General features: G+C 40.4%; 2 protein-coding genes across 4 annotated transcripts in view; one reads left to right on the plus strand and one right to left on the minus strand.

Annotated features, from left to right (window-relative positions):
- oxr1a (oxidation resistance 1a) overlaps positions 1-6,574 on the plus strand; it is a 219,761-nt gene extending 213,187 nt beyond the window's left edge. For 2 of the 3 annotated variants that reach the window (XM_024267094.2, XM_024267096.2), the window contains 6 exons: positions 831-911; positions 1,656-1,781; positions 3,387-3,539; positions 3,613-3,708; positions 3,785-3,858; positions 4,850-6,574. In XM_024267094.2, coding sequence (XP_024122862.1) covers positions 831-911; positions 1,656-1,781; positions 3,387-3,539; positions 3,613-3,708; positions 3,785-3,858; positions 4,850-4,985 — 666 coding nt within the window. In that variant the 3' untranslated portion in view covers positions 4,986-6,574. The remainder of the gene's footprint in view (positions 1-830; positions 912-1,655; positions 1,782-3,386; positions 3,540-3,612; positions 3,709-3,784; positions 3,859-4,849) is intronic. The other variant, XM_024267097.2, reaches the window with a different exon arrangement.
- A 2,397-nt stretch (positions 6,575-8,971) lies between these two features.
- On the minus strand, positions 8,972-19,194 carry sqlea (squalene epoxidase a). Its single transcript, XM_024268398.2, has 11 exons — positions 18,510-19,194; positions 17,439-17,691; positions 15,517-15,694; positions 15,267-15,363; positions 15,073-15,186; positions 12,618-12,789; positions 12,157-12,252; positions 10,510-10,652; positions 10,279-10,375; positions 10,118-10,205; positions 8,972-9,692 (listed from the first exon to the last, which is right to left on the minus strand). The coding sequence occupies exons 1-11, from the start codon at positions 18,786-18,788 to the stop codon at positions 9,500-9,502; spliced, it is 1,710 nt and encodes a 569-aa protein (XP_024124166.1). The 5' UTR covers positions 18,789-19,194; the 3' UTR covers positions 8,972-9,499.
- Between the last annotated feature and the right edge of the window lie 3,589 nt (positions 19,195-22,783).

Raw genomic sequence — 22,783 nt, forward strand, 5'->3', positions numbered from 1 at the left:
TAATATTCGATTAGTCGACTAATCGGGGCAGCCCTAGTTCTAATAATTTGTATTATTCTGATGTGGAAAAACAACATTGGGCTGAAGTTTATCAAACTAACATGTTAATGGATTTGTCATTCATTTTTGTTTACTTTTGTGTTTGTAAATAAAATGTATTATCTTAAAGAAATACAAGAATCTGTAAAACTTCCCCTGCACTGTTCAGTACCAGGTATTTCTCTCTGAATCACACTGGTGGAAGTTTAGGGTAAAGAAGTCCTGAATCCAGTGAATAGGTTGGCTCAGAATAAACCAATATCGACTATGAATCGTATCTTCAGCCACAAGTTATGACGTGAATTGAATCAGTGTTTGAATAATCATTACACCCCTATGTAGAAGTAACAAAAGGAGTTCCTCCTCAACTGCTGCTTTGAAACAACCAATGAAAATGAGTCAAAGTTTCTCTTGTACAGTCGGCAGGTTCTTCAGTATTTATCTCTACATGTTCCATTGCTTTGTGAGAGCTCCTGCAGAAGCCTATGATGCTGAGAGCTAATAGTCGTCGTCTGTGGAGATTGTGTTGCCGTGCCATGCTCAGTGAGTCATTGTGTTGCTCTGTCTGGGTTGTAGTTCTGATTTGTTGTTGCTGACAAACAGCCTGGGCGAGTTCTGTCTGCGCTCTCGCCTCTGCAGTAGTGCGTCCTCATCTGAATCTGTTGCCGAGAAAAAAAACACATTACACAGACATGCAAACAAAAGTAATAACAATAATGATTTGTTTTCTTCCAATCTTCAGCATTAGACGTGGCAGTTTGATGCACTTGTTCCTGTGTTTGTACTACCAGGTAGTGTCTCATATGGAGTACCACCGTCGGGTCGATGCTCTAAACAGCGAGGATCTGCGCTCGCTCTGCAAACGACTCCAGGTGCCCCTCTATGCTTTGCCCGGCTCTGCAGCCGTCTGCACCCCCACAAACCTCCTTCAGGCTGCAGGTTTTGGGGCTTTTGTTGGTGCTGCTGTTGCACACTAACCCCGACAGTTAGGTTAGGATGTTTTTATGTCAGCGAGTGATCTTTAAGCTCTCAGTTACCCGGAGATGCTGAAGGAAGAAAGCCGCAGAGTTGGTGTGAGTGGGGACGCCAGACTCCCCTTACAGCATGACTGATGATTTCACAGAACAATAAAGAGGGCTGAAACACGAGCCACCAGATGCAAAATGCCCCACAATAAGCCCCTGTTATGGAGAAAGAAAATGTGAGGGAACAGCAGTACAAATTATTCATTGGCTTGACTTTAATTCTCTTTGCATTCTCAGCTCTCAAGCAGCTTCTATGCTGTTTGGTTGAGATGATGATGATGTTGTTCATCTGTTCCTCATCCGACTGTTGGTGGGGAAAAACACCATTTTGGCTGTGAAAAAGCTGAATCTCTCCATATTTGAGTTCAGTTTCTGAGGTGGTTTAGTGTTCTATCCCTGACATGCAGCCAGCAGAGCATTGTACGCTCCGTAGAGATCATTATCTGCCTTCACTTGTAAGTTGTTTGTCGATAATTGCAGCTGTTTACACAGCTTTGTTTGTTGTTTGAAGTCAATCGCCTGATGTAATGCAGACTAAATAGTTAAGAGCCCAGTCATAAATGGACCGCTAACTGGCATTTGCACTTCCAGATTACAACCAAGGAAGAGGTGAACTCCAAGCAGGGCACGTCCATCAAAGCTGAGCTGGAGCCCGAGAGCTTCAAACCCAACCTCACTGAACCCAGTGATCTGCTGGAGGCTGAGCAGATCGAGAAGGTACATGCACCTCAACATGAATGGATCTCTGCTGAGATGGTTTCTGCTGATGTCGTTTTTAATCTTCTGCCTGTTCAAGACTGGTTAATGTTCTGTCAGATGAACAGGTTCTAGGACAGCAATGAGACTGAAACATGTCTGGATGTTTCAGTTTTATAGAAAGACTTTATCAGGTCACTAAAGTACAGAGCAGGCTTTTCCAGCAGATCTCCTCAGAGATGATTGAACATTTATATCACAACCATTGATATATATTACAGGATCGGCCCTTGCCTATTCGCTCCCATAGACAGAGACGTGCGCTCGCAGGCGCCATGGCTATGCATTGAGTCATGGCAGCAGAACGCTGCTGTTTACATGGAGGACAGGCAGACAACAACCACGAAAATCGGGCTAGCTCTCTCATTTCTTAACTGATTTTTATAAATTATGGCTCGAATTAAAGCTTAGAAAATAATCGATTCTATGGTATATTTAAATATTTATTATCTATTAAGATTAATCTGTTAATAGAGCAAGAATTGCGCCTTCTACTTCTACAGGTAATGCATTGCTGTCAAATGAACAACTTCTAAATATCTGTGATTTTTGACTTTGCCTCTGTGCTAAAATCGATATAAAAGAGCTTGTAAATCATTGTCATCCAAGACCAGAAATGAGGGAGAAGAATGAAGTTTAATGGCGTGATTGACTGATAAAGTTTAGTAGTAAAGCCCTTTCCCTATTAAAAAAACCTCAAAGTGCTAAAAAAAACCTTTACCACATTGTCAAATTAAACTACAGCTTTTAGTAGTTTTGGATTACATACATGGTAAATACATCTCAATAGTATTCGAATATTACCTTCAAATAGACCATTTCATAGTAATTAGAGAGTAAGGCTCCAGCTAGCATCTTTAGCTGATGCTAGAAACATTTTAAAACTTCAGAACTTGGATCATAACATCAAATACATCTGCCAAACTGTAAAGATTAAAAAACAGTGATAATAGCAGTAAATGGTGTGGTGGGACAACAACATTTGAGGCTGTTAAAGTAGCTTTTTGCTGCTTTGCTAGCACAGCAACATGACCACACATTTTACATGTTACCCACATGAATTTCCATCAGTTTTTGTCCTGGTTGAAAGTAAATACGTGCAAATAACATCTACCATGTTTAAAACATCAAACAATAAGCATGTTTGAGATGACAACAGAGTTTGTCCTGCAGAAGGCCAAACTCCCCCCTTCTGTGCACCGCTAGCATGATGTGGGTTCACTCCACCTCTGGAGAGTGAGGCGAGCAGAGAGAAAACAGAGGACAGGCTGACCAATCGGTCCAGAAGGACCTGAATGTTTAAAGCTAGTTCTGTTCCATTCAGCAGCCATTCAGCCGACACCGTAGTAACTGGTATCCGTTGGTGCTGCTCCACTTCCCTTTCTGGCTTGTTCTCTTGTGACCTCCAGCTGCTGATGGGCCTCCTCTAAATCTGCTGGCAGCTCCTTGAGCCTTCTCTTTAAGCACAGACCGTTTAAAGGTCGCCACACAGGAAATTGAGCTTCGCTGGCCTTGTTCAATTTATTTCCATCCTGATATTGTTTTTACCGTATTTTTTGTTCGCAGCTTGCCAAGAATCTTCCCCCACGGACCATTGGGTACCCCTGGAGGCTGGCATTTGGTACGGCCAAGCATGGCATGAGCATTAAGACGCTGTACAGAGCCATGCAGGGCCAGGACACCCCGGTGCTCATGGTGATTAAGGACAGCGACGGCCAGGTCAGCTGCAGGTTCTGCTGCAAGGCTCTGCAGATGTGCGTCATGATGTTAACAGGGTTCTAAAACTCCTCAGGTGTTTGGTGCTCTGGCTTCTGAACCCTTTAAGGTCAGCGACGGCTTCTACGGCACAGGAGAGACCTTCCTTTTCTCTTTCTATCCCGAGTTTGAGGTACAGCACTTTCAGTCCCAGAAGGTTTCATCTGTTTCCTTTTCCTGTGCTGATGGTGCTGCTGTGGTCTCTGCAGGTGTACAAATGGACAGGAGACAACATGTTCTTCATCAAGGGGGACATGGACTCTTTAGCTTTTGGTGGAGGAAGGTGAGGCTCTTCCTGAGAAATGTCTCTGAGATGCTCTCAGATTCAGCTGTGGGGCGCTTTGGAGAACTTTAGTCACTTAGAGAAAGTTTGCTTTCATGTGCATTTACATACATTACCAGGGGTCCCCAAACTTTTTCTGGTGAGGGCCACATAACTGTTTTCTTCTCTGATGGGGGGCCGGGGTCGGTTTGTAGGATAACAGAAAAAGTGTCACAATCACAATGTAAATGTAAACATTTATGGTTTTCCAGAAAGCCTCACATAGTTAAATTTAAAAAAAATAATTTCTGTAATCTTCACAGAAAAAAATAATACTAAAACACTTTTAAAAATAGATATATAGCACTACCTTCAATAAATGAATAACTGTTATTTATAGCTGGTTATTTTATGATGGTACTACCCTCTGTTACCACCTTCTTTTCTTCCAAAATTCCACTCTTTTACCCCCCCCCTTCCCCATCTGGTCCAAAAAAAAAAAAGACTCAAACATGATCAATATAAATAAAGTTTAGCATAAAATACAAAAGGGGTTTATACAAATATACACGTTGTGTGTCAGAAGATAAATAACTCCTGTTGTGACAGTAAAATGTACACAACATAATAGGCTCTCGGTTTGTATCTGTATCTGTAGCTGTTGGACAGGACAAGTAAAAAAACAAACTCAGAATTAGCCCAAAAACTGGGGGAAAAAAAGCCTAAATTAGCCCAAAGAGCTAGCATGTAGCTGAAATATTAGCTAAACTTCAAATTAGCATAAAAATCTGAGAAAAAGCTTAAATTAGCCAAAAGAGCTAGCATGTAGCTGAAATATTAGCTAAATGCCAAATTAGCCTGAAAACACTGGGAAAATGTCTAATTTAGCCAAAACATTTTGGGGGCCGGGTCCGGCCCGTGGGCCGTGGTTTGGGGACCTCTGCTTAGAACCACTGAGCAGGAGCTGTGATGTCATTTTAAGCTCTGCGGTTTCGCTGTGCTTCTCTTCCAGCGGCGAGTTCGGCCTGTGGCTGGACGGAGACCTCTACCACGGCAGGAGTCACTCCTGTAAGACATTCGGGAACCCCATGCTCTCCAAAAAGGAGGATTTCTTCGTGCAGGACATTGAGATCTGGGCTTTTGAATAACAGAGCGCTACAAAACATGGGAATAAAGAAAAAAGGTGAAGGACAAACTGAGGAGTCCTCGTTTTTGAACACTTGCGACGCCCCAAACCTGGCTGCACATCACCAGGACTCCCCAGTCTGGAGGCCAGCTGTCGGATGCTTGTTGTGCGTTACTACTGCAGTTATTACGGAGCTTTGTTTTTCTTTGTGGAAAATTACCTTTGTGTGTATCTTGTTACAGCCTTGTGCAGCGTCTTTGCAGAGTAGGAGGGCTGAGAGGAGGGGGGGCGGGACCAGCATTTGGAAATGAGGGCTGGGGGCGCTGCAAGGAGACTGGACCGCCCCCTGAACCCGATCAGAACCTCGAGTAGCTCCTGGCGCCCTCTCAGAAGTCTGCCCGCTCTCTGTGCTCTGAGACCCGGCTGAGGAGCGCCGCTGAACACATTCCTTTATTCTCGAGTGTGGAGTATCCAAAGAAACGGGACAAAAAGGCTCACCGGCAGCTGGACGCGGTGAAGAGGAACTCCGAGGGCGTCTGCCGCGTGTGCAGCGGCTCCGTTCCGGCTTGAGGCGTAACATATTGAGTATCGTGTATCGTAGTCCTCCCGTCGTTCACCGTCACAGCACACCATGGGAAAGCACATAGCTATAATCAGACCATCCATCGTCGTAACGTTCTGTTCAGTGGGTGTACGTGTGAGTCCAGTTATCGCCGGCTCCTCTCGCGGGACGCGAGCTGTACTGTTCGTAGACAGTAACGTGTTGCAATAGATTTGTGGAATATGCAAATAACTGTCCTGTGACCTCAAATAACCCGTGGGTCGTGGCACTTTCGCCGCCGCCCGTCGCTCTTCAAGAGAGAAACTGGCAAAGCTTTTTCTTGATACACAATTGAATTAAAAAGCCTGAGACGTGGTTATCTGTTTTACATGCATATATGACAATTGTATACAGGTATATATGATTATATATGGGGATATATAATTGTATATATGTTGCTGTTGAGTGTGACAGTGATATCTTTGTGCTGATATTTCAGCTGTTACTATATAATGTATATTACCCTGTAAATTAATGTTAAAATAGTAGATTTGTTCCTATATATAAAAATACACAATGCTATATAAATATATATATATATATATAAACAAAAGTGTGGATTGGTGGGTTGCTTCTAGCACTTTAATCTGGTGTGAAAGTGATGAGACCAGATTCTTAAATTCTCCTAGCAGTAGCTGTACAGTCTTTTTTTTTTTTTTTTTTAATTTTTTATTGTTTAGATCCCAACGAGAACTGTTGGTGGGAAGTTTGCTGCTGCCGGAGTGAACGGGGAATCACCCACACAGGTCTCCGGTGGTAGGAGGCCGATCCGCCGCGCAGCAGGTCTGAGTTCTCCTCACGTGTCGGCCGGCGGATGCTGCACAGGAACAGGAGGCTGTACAGGCCGTGACCCTCCCCCGTGGAGCCCTTTACCCTTTATTCTGGTCTTCCACACCAGTATTTGTGTCCTTGTGGAACGTCACAGATAGAACATGGAGAATTCTTCCGATTGTTTCACCAGAACAATGTATCAGTGATGTATAATTAACAATAAAGTTGAATTAATTGTTGTAATGATTCAGTTGTCGGTCTGCTCTCAGCAGCGGCTCAGTTTCAGTGAAAACACACTCGCACAGACACGTTTGATTCTCTTGTTTGAAAAACTGAGAAAAAGCCCAAATTAGTCAAAACAGCTAGCATGTAGCTGAAATATTAGCTAAATGCCAAATTAGACAAAAACTGGTGAAATGTCTAATTTAGCCGAAACAGCTAGCATAAAGATAAAATATTAGCTATGCTAGAAATTAGCCTAAAAACTGAGAAAAAGCCAAAATGAGCTTCTGATGGAGGCGGGGCTTCAAACCTATAACTCCATGACGAGGAAATGTAATATGAAACATGTGACCTTTATATCCAACAATGGAGGCAGATGAAAAGATCAAACAATTTAAAAACCCATTCCGGTGTAAATTGTATATAACATGTTTTTCTCATGATGGAGAACATGTATTCAGAACATTAGGATTCAAATTGCATTCCTGAATAGTTCTTTGTTCAAACTGATGTAACTCAAGAGCAGAACAAAAGAAATGCTGTTGGAAAAAGGTATTTGTGATTGAAATGACTCCTCCCCATTCTGAGGCATCCACATGAACGTCTTTGTTTTCCTGGCGCTGATATTGATCCCTGTTTTTGTTCATGTTAGGTTAGGGACATGAGGGGCTGTAAGCTAGCAGGAGAAAATGTAAACAGAGAACTCTCAGCAACACAGTGAGGAACAGGGGGGCGGCGTCACTTTTGCACTAACAGTCCTGCCCACAACTCAGAGGTGAATTTCTAAAGAATTCCTGCCGCTCTACAGAAACTATGTCCTAGAAAACAACATTTAATTTAAGCCAGGGGTCCTCAAATTTTTTCTTGTGAGCTCCTTATAAGTGTTTTCTTCTCTGATGTGGGGCCGGGGTTGGTCAGAAAAATTGTAACTATCACAATCTAAACATTTACGTTTTTCCAGAAAGCCACACATAGGAAAATGTAAAATAATTCATTTGTGTAATCTTCACAGAAAAAATAATACTAAAACATTCTAAAAAGTAGAAATAGTATTACCTGAGAAAATGCTAGAGTGAATGCTGTAAGCTGAATTTGGCTGATGAAGATGCTGAAATTGATAACTAAAAACCCTGAAGCTAATAGCTAAAAGCACTAAAGATAGATTAAATGGCTGAAGCTAAAAGCTGAAACTGCTGAAGATGATATCTAGCTAAAATATTAGGGAAATGCTAAATTAGCCTAAAGAACTGAAAAAAAAATGTAATTAAAAATTTTAAACAGGTGAAATGTCTGAATTAGCCAAAACAGCTCCCACGTAGCTGGAATATTAGCTTAATTCCAAATTAGCCTAAAAAGCTGAGAAAATTCTAAAATAAGCCAAACAGCTAGCATGTAGCTGAAATATAAGCTGGATGTCCAATTAGTCAAAAAAAAAGGTGAAATTTCTAATTTAGTCATAACAGCTAACATGACAATAAAATATTAGCTATGCTCCAAATTATCCCCAAAACAGAAAAAAGCCAAAATAAGCCTAAGCAGCTAGCATGCAGCTGAAATATTAGCTAAATGCAAAATTAGTTAAAAAAAAAAAGGTAAAATGTCTAATTTACCCAAATCAGCTAACACAAAGATAAATATTAGCTATGTTCCAAAGTATCCCAAAAACAGAGAAAGACAAAATTGTTGCTGAAGTTTTAGCTGAATAATATATATATATATAATAAACAAGAGCTTGAGAGTTGTCGACATCCAAAAAACCTACAAAAGAAAAATAATAATTTCAGAAATAAATAAATTGAATCTACAGTGTGAATGCTGTAAACCCATATCAGTAGTAATAACAGAAATGTGACGGTGAAAGCATCTCTGACTTTCCAGTCGATCTTCTCTGGTGGTTGAAGCTGTAAATGCAGCTTTTCTAACATCTGCTCCTGCAGACCCAACCTGACAGAAGCTGAAACGTGTTTGGAGGAGTTTTCCTGTGACCTTCCTGATTTGAAGAGGATCCTCATTCTCTCTGAGGTACTTGTTAGTTCTTGAGCGTGGGAAGCCTGCTGTGATCCTCGGCCAAACTGTGATGTTTATCGGGAGCTGGTAAGGAATAAAAGAAGAAACTTCAGACCCAGGGGGGTGGGAACTGCAGCGAAACCTTTAAGGGCTTTTATTGGGTAAACTCATCTTATTCCGCTGTAATGAGTTCTCTATTTAAATTGTGCTGCACAGCAGGGGGCTTTAATCAAGAGGGCGGCTCTGCCAGCTGTCACTGAGCACCATCTACTGGTGGATGAACGTTTAAAACCTGCGGACTTTTCTGTTCTAATATAAAAAAAACACTTTGGGGATTTTTTTTATCTTATTTTTACCACCAGTGCATTTCCTTTGCTGAAAGTGTTGAAGTCGCAACAAGACAGTAGTACTTCCAACCTCTTCCTTTTATTTCCAACCTGCAAACGCAGACACGAGTCAGCACTCGAGGCCCCGTCAGCGCAGGACAAGACCCTCCTGAGCGTCATGCGGGGGCCGCTCACAGTTCTGATACCTCAGAGAAACACAACTAGTATTTTTAACATGTTGAAGAACAAAGTCTTTCAAAACATAGAGTACCACGGATATTTTGCACAGCAAAAGGATAAAAAAATACTCTGAAAAACACATTTGAAAAACAGAATAAACATGATTCTATTATTGTCTGACATCCTATTTTGTGCTTTCTTCATCATTTTAACTAAAAAAGCAGAAAATTGACATTTTTTTTGGCTAATTCCTGAGCTAAAGTTTGTTTTTCGCAGACAGGCACATTCTGATTAACAAAGGCTTTGAGTTTTTAAGTCCACTTTAGTTGAGTTTTGTTAAATTTCTGTAAAAACGATACAAAGCGCTGGGATTTGACAGGTGGATCACCACACCTGCTCAAACGTTTGTGCGTCCACGTGCTCAGCTCCCTAGTAAAGCAGGTGTTTGAGCTCAGAGTAGATGAGCGGGAACATGACGGTGCAGGCTCGGTACAGGATGGCCGTGCTCTTAAACAGAGCTCGAGGTTTGGTGCTCCAGGATTCAGACTTGAAGCTGAAATAGATGGCGTAGAGCGCCACGGCAAAGAAGTGTCCAATGAGAGTCATGGGCTTCGGTGTCAGTCTGGAAACAAACAAAAAACATGTTTAAAAGTCAAAACAATATGTTTAAGAGAAAAGCTGCAAAACCTTGAGTAAACATCTATAAATGTGAGGCTGCAGATAAAAAAACTGATTTTTAAGTCTGGAAAAGGATTTCCTGCCCACAGAGAATCATTAGACAGGGTTCCTACACGTTTTTTCAAGCAAAATTTAAGACTTTTAGGACCTTTTTTGCATATGAAAAATTGAGACCAATTTCTCTAATTCCCAGCCCTATGGACAAAGAAAAAACAACTAAAGCCTAAATTAGCAGCTAGCATTGCTTTAAACAGCTTTCAGCGATCAGCTTTGCCGTTCTAAACCCATAAAGCTGAAGTTACTTTATACACTCATCATTTTGTCCGACGTCACGTGAAAAGAGTCTATAGTGAGGAGTCTGATGCTTACACAGAGAGAAGTCCGATGGGTCCAGAAATGCACTCTCCACCGAGCTTGAAGTACTGGAAGCAGGCCTTTCTGAGCTCATGGAGAGAGCCTAAACGAAGCAGAGGAGATGATGAGACGTTTTCAGCAGTCTGTCTGTGCGGCGCAGAGGCAGACAGACTCACTGTCTGTGGCTGCAAACAGCTCGTACAGGGCCTGGGCCAGCACATTCACCACAAAAGAATGGGATGACTTGCGTTCCCAGTGGAATTTCTTCTTTGCCTTTTGAGAAAAGAGCAGAAAATGAAGCGGTGTAAGAGCATCGGCACGTCCAGGACACAACTCACATTACGCCCCCATTTCTGACTGATTTCCAGACACATTTGTGCCGTGTTCTGTGAGAAACGTTAGAGCACCTGCAGCAGGGCGGCGTCGTCATACAGATCTGGAATGTTCTTCAGCAGACCCCTCCAGATCCGAACATCGTTGAGGGCGACGCTCATCCCTCCCCCCGTCAGAGGGTGCCTCATGTTGTAGGCGTCGCCCAACAGCAGCACACCTGCAAAAATAAATAACCGGTCACGCTTTACTGGAATGAAACTGAAAGGATTTGTCATTTTTGGTCTTGTGTACAAAAAAAAACAACAACTTTTTGATAAAAACTTTAAAGGGTAACCAAACGGGACAGTTCACAGAAAGATTTGAAAAATGCAAAAAAGGGGGCGGGGCTGGTGGAGGCGGGCTAAGCCAGGGAGGTGTGGTCTGGATACGTGACGGTGAGGTTAGCGTGAGGTAACTAAAGCATCTTTTTATTATTGTCTTAATGAAAATAATAAATAAATGAATCATAATGTTCTTGAGGCCCAAGCAGGCTGCCTCCTCATCCTACAGCCGCACTCTGTCTGCCGGCCAGCCAGCTCTCCAAGGGCCGGTTTAGCTAGCAAGCAAGCTCCACCGCTCTCCTGCGTCAAGGAGAGAGCTCCAACTAGGGGTGTAACAGATCACAACACTCACGGTTTCAGATTCACGGTTTGGATCATTTTTTGGATCAGTAAAAAGAGAAAAAAAAGAACAAGAAGAGAAAAGCCTGAAATTACTTTTTAGAAAAGCTTTAAAACATAAACACATCTTTGAGCTTTGAACATAAACAATAATTAGAAAACATGTAGTTTCTGATTCCATTTACATGTCTGGAGACCAAATCTACAAAAGCAGAGAAAAGAATGCTGAATATGCCATCATCACCTCCCCCATGTCCAAATTAAATCTCAAATGAAAAAGTTAAAATTAAACTTTTTTTTATTAATTGTAGTATTGAAACCAACTGTGGGAACATTTAAATATTTCGAATTATTGTTATTATCATAGGTACTTGGGTAGGTGAGGCACCTCCATGCCTGCTTTTCCTGGTGATTTTTGACCCTTTTGGGTTGCTGTACTGCCTTCCCCTGGCGGCCCGACAGCTAATCCTCCTCACTGGGAGATCTGAACCCAGACATGGAGACGTGCACCGATGTTATTTTTCATTTCTTCAACTCTCTAGCGTTTAAAGATGGGCGGGGCTTCTACACTGAAATGATGTGAGACTAAAAGTAATTGACCAATCAGAAAATCCAACTGTAATATCTTGTTTCAGCCTGTAGGGGGCAGCACATATAGTTTTAACTTTTTAACATTTCTGTGAATAACAACAGGCAGGAATTTTACTCCAGAATAAATCACCCTAAACTTTAAATAACTTTTATTATGTTAGAAACATTTATTTTGTCAAAATTATACCAGTTAGAAATAAGTGCAAGATAACATCCATTAATAACAGTAAAATAAAATGAAGATAGAATTACCCTTGACTTTGTGTTTTAGACCATAGCTTCAAGAATCAAACAAGTTTTCTTTAAATTGTCAAAAATGTGTCGATGACCAACAGAAAGCACTTTTAAAGTCCCATTGATAGAGATCAACAGACAAAAAAAGTTGATTTACTGTTTTTTACCCTTTAAATTTATAATAAATGTGTTGCACAAATTTGGAGTGAACATCTGCGTCCCGCCGGACGTCAGTACCTGGTTTGCTGACGGGGGAGGGAGGGAGGAAGCTGCTGGGCATGGAGCGCAGTCTGTCGTTCTGCAGCGCCACCATGAAGGGCTCCTTCAAGTGCTCTGTGCAGAGAAAGAAGGACAGAAAGCAGGAGGCCTGTCACTAGTCTAGAACTGAAACCCTGCAGGTGCATGCTGGGAACCAACACGGGGAAAAGCCTTTTCTTTTGGCGTCTGCTTCTCAATGCATCAGCGGGGCCGACTGGACCTCAGTCAAGGTTATTGGAGCTGCTTTGATTTTCCTGCTTTGATATTTCTGAATGTCAAAGCCTCAGCTGTGCGTTCCTCTGGGGAGGAAGCAGACGGATTCCTGCATCTCGCCTCAGTAGTTCAACTGCAGGTCTTCTTCTCTAGACTAAAGGCTGCTGTGAATCAATTCTTACGCATAACTCCTTGAAAACAAACAACACTGGTCTTGTTGGCGTTACCTGGCAGCTGTGGGTGTATCTTCTCTGCCATGTACTCGGGAAGGTTGCGAGGCAGCTCCCCCCTGATGTCCACCAGCACCCTGGTGTGGGAGGAGGAGATCTGGTAGATCAGCACGGGGCTGGGGTTGGCCAGCACCAGCTCAGCATGGTTAGGTTTGAACTGCGGACAGTCCTGGGGAGTCAACGGGACAAGATTAAGTTACAAGGACATTTAGGACGAGACTGACAGCACATTCCCCCCGTGACTCGGTCAGTGTGGATCCTTTCTCCTCTTTGTCTCAGTTTGATCTCATCTTTTGTTTTTATTTGTTAAATATTAAAGAGGACTGATGAATGTTGTTTTTTTTGATTTTTTGGTTTGTTGTCTGATGTCTGATAAGGGCCGGATCTGGGCATAGGCAAGCTAGGCGGTCGCCTAGGGGACCATCTGCTGGAGGGGGTGCCAAACTGCAATATTTTTTTTTTTTTTAACACTTTAACACACCACTCATTTGGTGCAAAAATGTAAAAAAAAAACAGCTAATAATTAAAACCATTACTAAAAATAACTCAAAAGTTTAACATAATCATTGATTTTGCCTGGTGCTGCACCGCCCCATTGCCTCACGCGCCCCCTGTCGAAACTAGGTGGAGGAGGAGTGGCACGCAGTGTTATCTATTAGTGCTTCTTTAAAACTTTAAGGATGAAAAACAGTAAAACAAGCTCTCAGGGACAGCTTTAAGGTCAAAAAAGAGAGGAAGAGGAGGAAAAATGGTCTCAAAGCAGAGATTTGTTTGTTTTATTTACATTAATTTGCTCAGAATCCTCCCCTAATTTTGGTAAAAAAATACTCTTCTTTTAGGCGATATAATTTTTTTTCCTCCTCTTTTTAATCCCTTAACAACGGAAACCTTTAAACCTTAAACACTGCAGATGCTGAAAGCTGAAAAGCTTTTATGTGATTATATTTTTATTCTTGAGAGATAAATTAAATGAATACTTATTTTAACATATTCTAGGTAGCTACAGTGTTTCTTTTTGTGTGCAGTGATATTCGTGTGTGTGTTTGGAGTGGGGGCCCCAGAAATCCTGTTTCGCCTAGGGCGCCATGCAGCCCAGGGCCGGGCCTGTGTCTGATCATATTCACAGCAACACTTTCCCAAATCAATACTCAGCTGTGCAGCTGAGTCTCGATCAGTGTCGAGAACCGATTCAAAAAAATTAAGTAATTAATCACAAATCTGGAAAAAATTAATCGCAATTAAACTCTGTTGTTTTTTTTTAGTTACAGTTTGGCCAGCCACTTATCTGTAATAATCATAATATGAAATCAAACAAAAAATTGTACATTTAGAACATTTATTTTTAACCCTTTGGAACCTGAAGTCTAAAACTCAGTTTCTGTCTCTTTGAATTGACCTCTGTATTTTCTATTTGAAATACTACCTGCTACTTATTTGGTCTCATTTTAATCAGCACAACCTCTCCTATGTGACACAACCTTCATTGTGTCATTTTTCCATGTTATATTCACACACTAGACATAAAATCATGCAAAAACAGAATATTCCACCTAGAAAAATGTGATTCATTTTACTGTGGAAACCCCGAAAATGTTTGACTAACTGTTTTTACATCATATAATGAAAGTTTTAGATGTAGTTTTATAAAAACAACAAGAATAAAATTAGTCAACAAACTAATCAACACGTTTTTGAATGAAAATACAAAAAAATCCAGGCTAAAGTCACACCAGACAGCCCAAAATTAAGAATTTCTCACTGATGTCTGGTTGACATTTTTCCTAAAATTCTGTTTTTTTTCATCAATTTCTTTTTTTCCCTCATAAATGTTCTTTGTTGTGTTTATGAAAAATAATTAAATATTTTTGGGGGGAATTTTGATCCAGCTGGACTCCAGGTCAGCTTGGCTGGAATCTGCACAGGTGGGGGTGTGTCTGATCATTCTGATCTGCTCACCTTCCGTGACGTCGGTGGGCGGGACTTTCACGGAGAACCGGAGAGTTTCCTCAATTTTTAGACAACGCCGATGCTTGTTATTGTGGAAAATTCATGTCGGCCCCCATCCCATACTAAAACAATAGTCGGTTTCCTCGTTGGATTTCTAATAGGAGACAGCTCCGTTAGGCTCCGCCCCTCATAGCAGGTCCACTGCTGTTGCTGCATTACAGCCGACAGATTGATGTTCATTCTCCGTCTTATTTATTAAAATAAAAGATCAGTTTTTCCAAAAAACACAAATAAATGCCATAATATCTCTCTAATGTAATAAAATCTCAATCACAGAATATAAAAAAGTTTATTTTAGATGAAGTTTTATGATGCTGATCTCTCAGCTGCACAGCAGGACCCATTAATAAATATAAAAGCATTAATTATGTTCTGTTATCGCTTCAACATTCACAGCCCTATAAAGTATGAATTATTTTGTACATCAATCAAATGTGCTGCATACCTTCATCAGACATCCAATAAAGTGCGAGCTTATCTTGGCCTTTCCGGGAACGAGGCTCTTCCTGAACTTGGAGAAGCAGCCATCGGCCACCACGGTGAGAGCGGCGTGGATCTCCTGTGGGACAGAGTCACAGCTCCGTCACAGAGTCACTGCTAACAGCCTCTCCTCTGCTGAGGGAGGATCCAGCTGCTCACCTTCAGCTCTCCGCTGTCCTTGTCTTTGTACTGGACTCCAGTGACGCAGCCGTCCTCCTCCAGGAGACTGTTTACGGTGCCTTCTATGAGCCTGACACTAGGGGGCAGAAGTGGACCGTTAGAAGCGCTCTCTTTATATAGCTGAGATTGTTTAACACCTTTTTGTGCAGCTTAAAGCCACTGTAATCATCAGTGGTTTATACGTTTTTTGTGCTAAACACTAAAACAGTCAGGGAAGGTGACCCCGTACTTCTTCTCGGCCATGACGGCTCTCCTCAGGCCTGAAATGAATCGACCGTGATGGAAGGCGCGTCCACACTGGATGTGCCCCTCCTCCTCCGGGTACGGGATCTCCACCTGGTTGCTGCTCTCCATGTCATGGATCACGTAGCCGTTTACCTGGTGGGCATCCAGACCTTCCACTGCAGCTGAAGTCAAGACACAGACAGTTAGTCCTCTGATGCAGATGAAAAAGAATCATTTTATTCCAAAAAGTATTTGTTGCGGTTTTACACAAAGATTTGGAGTAAGACTGAAAAGGAAGAAATCAGAAGAAATCTGAGATGTTTTCTTAAACTTGATCTTCCCTGGGAACCTTTTTTTTAATAAATGTTTAAAGTTATGTATGATTGTTCTGGTGAAAAAATGTATTTTGTTGGAAGTGGTTGAAGAAAACACAATAAAAGTCTCAAACAGTTACAAAAGAAGACCTCTACATTTAAAAAGCCTCTCTGTCAAAAAGCAGTCATTTGTTCCTCCACTGTGGCTCTTTGGCTTTAAACAAAATGATTTCTATTAAAGAGAGGTTTGTAGTTTTGGGTCATTTTTTTTAGTTAATTGAAATGTGTCTGTTATGATATATTTTCAACATATTGGACAACTGAGAAAAACCATATATATGGCATTTACTTAATGCTAGTGTGAATGCTGTAAGTTGAATGTGGCTGTTGAAGCTGATAGAGCTGATAGCTGAAAATGCTGAAGCCTAAATCTCACTAAAATACTATCTGAATACCAAATAAGCAAAAAAAAAAAAAAAAAACTGGAAACCTTTGCAAAAACAGCTAGCAGATAGTTGAAATATTATCTAAATTTCAAGTTAGCCTGAAAAATTTGGAAAAAAATTGTCTAATTTTGCCGAAACTGCTAGCATAATGTGAAAATATTAGCCATGCTCCAAATTAGACTAAAACACTGGGAAAAAGTCTAACTTTTACAAAACAGCTAGCATGCTAAAATATTAGCCAAACTCCAAATTAGTCTAAAAAATGAAAAAAAATGTCTAATTTTACCAAAACAGCTAGCATAATGCTAAAATTTTAGCTGAATTTCAAATTAGCCTAAAAAACGGAAACATTTCTAAAATAGGAAAAAACAGCTAGCATGTTGCTAAATTAAAAAACCTAATAAAACATTAAAAAACCCTAAAAAACCTAAAAAACATTTTAAAGTTTGAATGGGGTCTTTAGCACAAGTTTGAAAGTGTACAAAGTTTTTGAAAGATTTGAGCAATTTCATGTTCATTTCCTATGGAGCATATTATGCTCAATATTTCAAAAACTATAAAATTTATGAATACTAAAAGTACAATTATTATTGTTTGTAGAAATGTATAACCCTTTTATAATTTAATTATTGTAAATATATATATAATATATAAATATCTATATATTATATATAAATATCTAAAAGCAACATTTTATGCACGAATTGCCCACAGAAACACAAATAAAGTGTATTTTTGTGGACCTGAAGTGTAACTTTGTGTTTCCTGTTGGGTTCGGTCAGTAAGAAACTGATCCAAATGACTCTTAGGTTTAAAGATTACCTGGCTTATATGAATAATGTAAATAATTAAATATTGGTTTGCATGGAGAAAGTTTCTGTAGAAACTTATCTTCACAGCTTTTATTAAAAATATATAGTTAAAACTAATAAAAACATTTAACTCATAATACTGTAAAAAGCTCTTACTTTATAGATCCCTTCACAACATTAAAAACGAAGGTTTGAAAGGCTTTGTTAACTGTTTAGTTCTGTTTCCATGTTCCTCTGCCTCACAGTTTTCTGACTGCACCGACACATTCAACAAAAATGGTCAGAGAAAGGCGGAGTGACAAATCCTCCAACCATCTCCGGCTGCTCTCCGAGTACCAAAGGCTGCTCGCTGACCTTCCAGCCCCAGCTCCTTCAGGGCTCTGAATCCACCGGGCTGCAGCAGCTCCCCCACGATCCTGTCAGGCTCCTTCAGGTCTCTCTCCACCACCGTCACCCTCCTCCCATCTCTGGCCAGGACCACCGCCAGGGCCGAGCCCAGCACCCCGGCCCCAACGATCACCACATCTGGCTCCAGGCCCACAGAGGGCCCACAGACGGACGAGCAGGGGTCAGCAGAAGACTCTGTTTCTGCTCGCCTCCTCTTACTCTGCAGACAGATCACCTGCATTTATCCTTGCTGCTGTCATTGATAAATATTACAACAATTAAAATGTACTAAAGCACATGTGTCAAAGTCAAGGCGGGGGGCCGGATCCGGCCCTTCGAGTAATTCTATCCGGCCCTCCAGATCATTTTATTTTATTGTTATTAATGACCCGATGTTATCCTGCACTTATTTCTAACTTGTATAATTTTGACAAAATATATTTTTATGGAGAGTAAAAGTTATTTGAGGTTTAAGTTGATTTATTCTGGAATAATATTCCTGTGTTTTTATTATTCTAATTTTAAAAAGTTACAGTTTTAAAGTATTGAAAATGGGTATTCTGATAGATTTTTGATTATGTTTGGAATTTACTAAGATTTTTTTAGGCTATTTTGGAGTTTAGCTAATATTTCTGATACATGCTAGCTGTTTTGGCTCACCTAAGTTTATTTTTAGACTAATTTGGCCTTTAGTTATTTTAGCTGGATATCAGCTTCAGTGATCAGCTTTCAGCTATCAACGTTTTTGGTTATCAGTTTCAGCTATCAGCGCTACCATCTTTAGGAGCCAAATTCAGTTTATAGCATTCACACTTGCATTATCACAGGTAATACTATATATCTAGTTCATAATTATGTTAAAACGTTATGGTTTTAATTTTTTTCTTTTAGAGTGTTCAATGTTTATCCTGTTCGACCTAAGGTGTGTTTTGGATTTTGGCCTCTTGTGCGATTGAGTTTGACACTCCTGTATTAAAATATCTAAAATTGACAGCTTTTATTTTTTCTCTCCCTCCTTCCTTTAGCAGCATCTCTTACCTTTTTCCTGCCGTTCTCTGCTTTGTTGGTCCTCTGTGAGGCTTTCTCAGGGACTAAGTGGTTAACCAGAGGTAAAAAAGACAAGGCACTGAACGGTAAATGAACCACCTGGAAGACTGTGAGCTTCTGGCCGTGGAAAAACCTGACATAACACAGCAGCAGTCCAGCTGCCACAAACACAGCAGTGATCATCACAACCTCCTTTGGGATGTAGGACAGCACTGAGCTGGACTTTTTGTAAAGATAAGTAAAAGTTGCCACTCCCAGAAAAGTCCACATCTTTAAAATATGAATTAAAAAATATAAAAGATAAACTTCTCAACAAAAAAAATAATAAATAATAAAAATAATGAAGTTTGGTCAGTGCTGATTTTCTGATTTGACTTGAAAAAATAAAAATAAAAGCCCTGAACCTGCTGCTCCCCAACTCCCCGGACAGATGAGATGCTGATGATTATTTCATGATTAGAGAGACGGGCCTTTTCTGATTAGCAGCGCTGTGCTTCCCGCCCGCTCCGCCGCTCTCTCCTCCAATCAGAAGTGACGCGAAGGTGAGCAGAGCTCACGCTATGCGCTGATTGGACGGCTGCGCCGGCATGGGGCCTCCTCTCGCGCGATGATTGGTCAGTCTGAGAGCAGCACAGTAGTATGATGTGATGTCAAAAAGGCGCTCCTTTTATTTCTTTTACTTTTTCAGGGACAGAGTGACATCGGAGATCGTTTATAGTAGACAGGAGATTCACTCCTTTGTGTTAGCAATAAAATGGAAAAATAAAAACGAGTGCAGGTCTGTTTAGTTCATCAACAAAAGTAGAAAACTGCAGCAATAACAGGAAATAAAAGCATTATAATGATGAAAAAAATATTTTATTTGGAACAAATGAATCTGTTTTTGAGAGAGTGGAGAGATATTAGGTCAGAGTTAGACTTCTTTTCAACCCAAATGATCTATTACCTGGAGAGACATTTGCTTACTTTAAAAAAGCCCTAAAAACGTATGAAATTCGTTTTTATGATCATTTTCAACACATATGTTTCCAGTCCCATTCAAATCCAGAACACACACCAGTACATAGTGCACAAAAAAGTTCCAAATACTCATTTGTTAACTTTTAGAAAGAGATTTTAGAAAAATCTAAGATGCTAATTTTAACATAAAATAGGGACTAAGTGGAACCACTTTAGCATTTTGTCTTTTTAAATAAAAGGTTTTCTTGATCCACATTTATGAAGCATTTTTTCTGAAACATTTACATTTTTCAGAAAATGAATGTTAAATTGTACTTTTGTATAACAGATTTATCATCTGTAAAATGAAAATCACAATTATTTCATCATTTTAACTATCAAGAAAAAACCTTTAGGAGATTTTGAGATTAAACTTGAAAAAACAAGAAAGCAGAGACTTAAATAATAGGGCTGCTGTGAAATGTTCGAATCAAATTCTGTCTATGAAAAGAAAAACATGAATGTTTTTCTACTCACAGCCTTCTTGGGTGTAAGGATTGGACAGAAGTCAGACAGCATGTCGACCTACAGCCAGTTTCAGAAGTCCAGGGTCTCAGATCTCTGACTGTGTCCTCAAGCTTTGACAGAACGCATCATAGAAACACTGATTCCTGTCCTGAATATTCCAGAAACGTATCAGCACAGCTCGTCATGAAGTTAAAAGACACTCAGATTTCTTATCATTTTTATGAGAGAAACACAAGATGCTAGTTATCATGTTGGTCTGAAAAAACAAAAAAAGAAACACTTTCAAGGTTTGAAATGGTTTTGAATGCAGTAAATGAATTAGAATAATGTGTTTAAATCATGTGGTTGATGTCAGAGTCACAAAGCAGAGCTTTTGGTCTGACATGTAATCTCTGGGCAAACATACCTGCCCTGCAGTCCAGAATACACTGAAATAGATCAAATAATAAACCAATGGTTGATAGCTCCTGGATGCTTCTTTAAAAATGGGACACAGAGAACTCCTGATGATAAGAGACGACAGAAACAGTTCAGTGTTAGCATGGACACGTTCCACTGTCCTGCAATACAGTCCTCATATATTCATTTAGAGAAATGCAGTGGCTAACTAGGATCTAACGTAAAAGATTTAATGAGGTCAGGTGTTCTTAAACATGTGACTGACATACTTCATTTAGGCTTGATTTCCATGGTTTTGTTCATAAACTATTGATGTATTTATAAGTAGCAGGGCTGGATATCGATTATAATTTCCAGAGTTGATTTGATTCCATTTTTTAAAAAATGTTTTAAATTCCTCAATTCAAGTCAATTTTGAGTTAAAAACATTTGTTTAGAAATACATCAAAAATGTATATATGATTTGAATCTGATCCAGTTCACATTCTGTAACATGTATTAGTTTTGTTAATATCATACAGTGTTTCATTCTAAAAGTAGGGTATTATTTTATTCCTGAATAAACAGCAAAATAGAGACAAAGATTAGATTAGTCTTTAAATCGTCATAACTTTCTCATTACTTGTCAAAATCACAAAAGGGGGATATTGCTGGAAAGCTAATCAAACGAACTAAAATAATTAAATCGCATTATTGGTAATCAATATTCATTTCCATATTGTCAAGTAATAATACAGAAATCTGCTCCTCTATGCTTGTAGACAGCGCTTGCAGCCAATCAGCTTGCCAAATTCGGTCACGTGACCTCATGTTCCAGCGTTCAATTCTTCGATACAGAGACTTGCGAATTAAAAACCAGTACCTGTTAATTGTTTTTTTCTCATGAAATTTACAGAAGAGGAAGAATACAAGAACAGTAATCGACTATAGCTAAATTAGACAACAAATACGTTTTTTTAAAAAGATAACGAGTGTTTTTGTGAAACGATATAGATCATCATTTTTGAAGCTCATCCGTTTGGTAGTGTGTAAGCTGGCATGTAAACCAATGGCATTAATTGAAACGTGAAACATAATCTCTCTGAGCTGTGTGCACCACTCCCAGCCTCTGTGGAGCAGTCCCTCGTGGTGGTGTCACTGTTCTAGTCGTGTAAATCAACCTCTGATCCTCAGTTTGGACTTTCTGCTTCAGCTTTGCTCCCTGCTGTCAACCAGGTCGTCCATGCTACTGTGGATCACCAACTGTGAAGGAGTGGGCCAGAGCAGTGACCTTCCATTTGGTCAGAGCCCTCGGGAGTTCTGGCTGTTAGCCTCCCTGTCCCCTGAGCTGAGATGGTGGTCAGGAAGGTGCAGAAGCTGCAGAAGACGTTTGAATGTTTTTGTAAAATGAGAAATACATTATTTACCACTTCTCTAAATGTTGGGAGACTTGTGAGCAGTGATGTGGCTGATCTGATGGAATGAGTTTCATCTGTCAAAGAAAACATTGATGATTTGATCATTTTGAGTTATCTAAATTAGTGGAGTCATGTGGTTCATTTCAATATGTTTAATAACTCCTGTAAAAACTCTAATTTTTAGGTATTTTCATTTAAATTGTAGCATTGTGGTGCAGTACAAGATCAAAATATAACTAAAAAAGAGTGGAGTCATTCTGACATTTCTGATGAAGGGACTTTTATTAAACCGCTTCAAGATAGCAGTTCTTGGAGGGGAATGTTATGTTCTTTTAAAAGGGTCCTACCATGAAAATTCTACTTTTTACTGTTCATTCCTCTCTATAAAGAACCCCAAAACTGTATTTTGGTCCATTCATGCATTTTAGAGTAATCCTCTAAAAAACCTGCACTCTCTGCAGCAGCCCCTCCCATACCCACGAAAACGAGCGGTTGGAAATGTGCTGATGTAAGATCGATACCAGCAGCTCCCTCCAGGAAGAGTCTGTGCTGCAAGCTCCGCCCCCAGACTACAACGAACACACACCCACCTTCTTCCTGGAGCTGTGGTGCCGAGGTAGTTATCCCCTTCCAGAATCTGTGTCCTGGCAGGAGATAACTATTTTCCTGTACCAGGAACCGCTCTCGGATCCATTTTTCAATGTAGTCTTGGTTCATTTTCATTCAGATTGAACTTCGGTTCACTCTGAGATTCCTCAGTCTGAATACAAAATGAACTGAGAGTGGAATAACTGAACCAAAACGGCCACCAATGGCGTCATAAAATGTGCAGTAGCCACACGCAGCGGCAGGCGGAGCCTCGGGAATAGAGTCATTTCACTTCCAGTTAGGAAAAAAACTCCATCTTCTTGGCCGCTTCTTCCCTTTCGGGGTCGCGGGGTGCCGGAGCCTATCCCGGCTGCTGATGAGCGAAGGCGGGGTACACCCTGGACAGGTCGCCAG

Source organism: Oryzias melastigma, linkage group LG16 (assembly GCF_002922805.2).
Source record: "Oryzias melastigma strain HK-1 linkage group LG16, ASM292280v2, whole genome shotgun sequence".
Lineage (NCBI taxonomy): Eukaryota > Metazoa > Chordata > Actinopteri > Beloniformes > Adrianichthyidae > Oryzias > Oryzias melastigma.

Bases quoted from the DNA above. Each gene is read 5' to 3' on its own strand.
- sqlea (XM_024268398.2), bottom strand. From the start codon at position 18,788: ATGTGGACTTTTCTGGGAGTGGCAACTTTTACTTATCTTTACAAAAAG. The intron at 12,790-15,072 runs GTATGCAGCACA...TTGACTCCCCAG, and splicing joins TTATTGGATGTCTGATGAAG to GACTGTCCGCAGTTCAAACC. The intron at 10,653-12,156 runs GTACTGACGTCC...TTATTTTTGCAG, and splicing joins CTCCCCCGTCAGCAAACCAG to GTGTGCTGCTGTTGGGCGAC.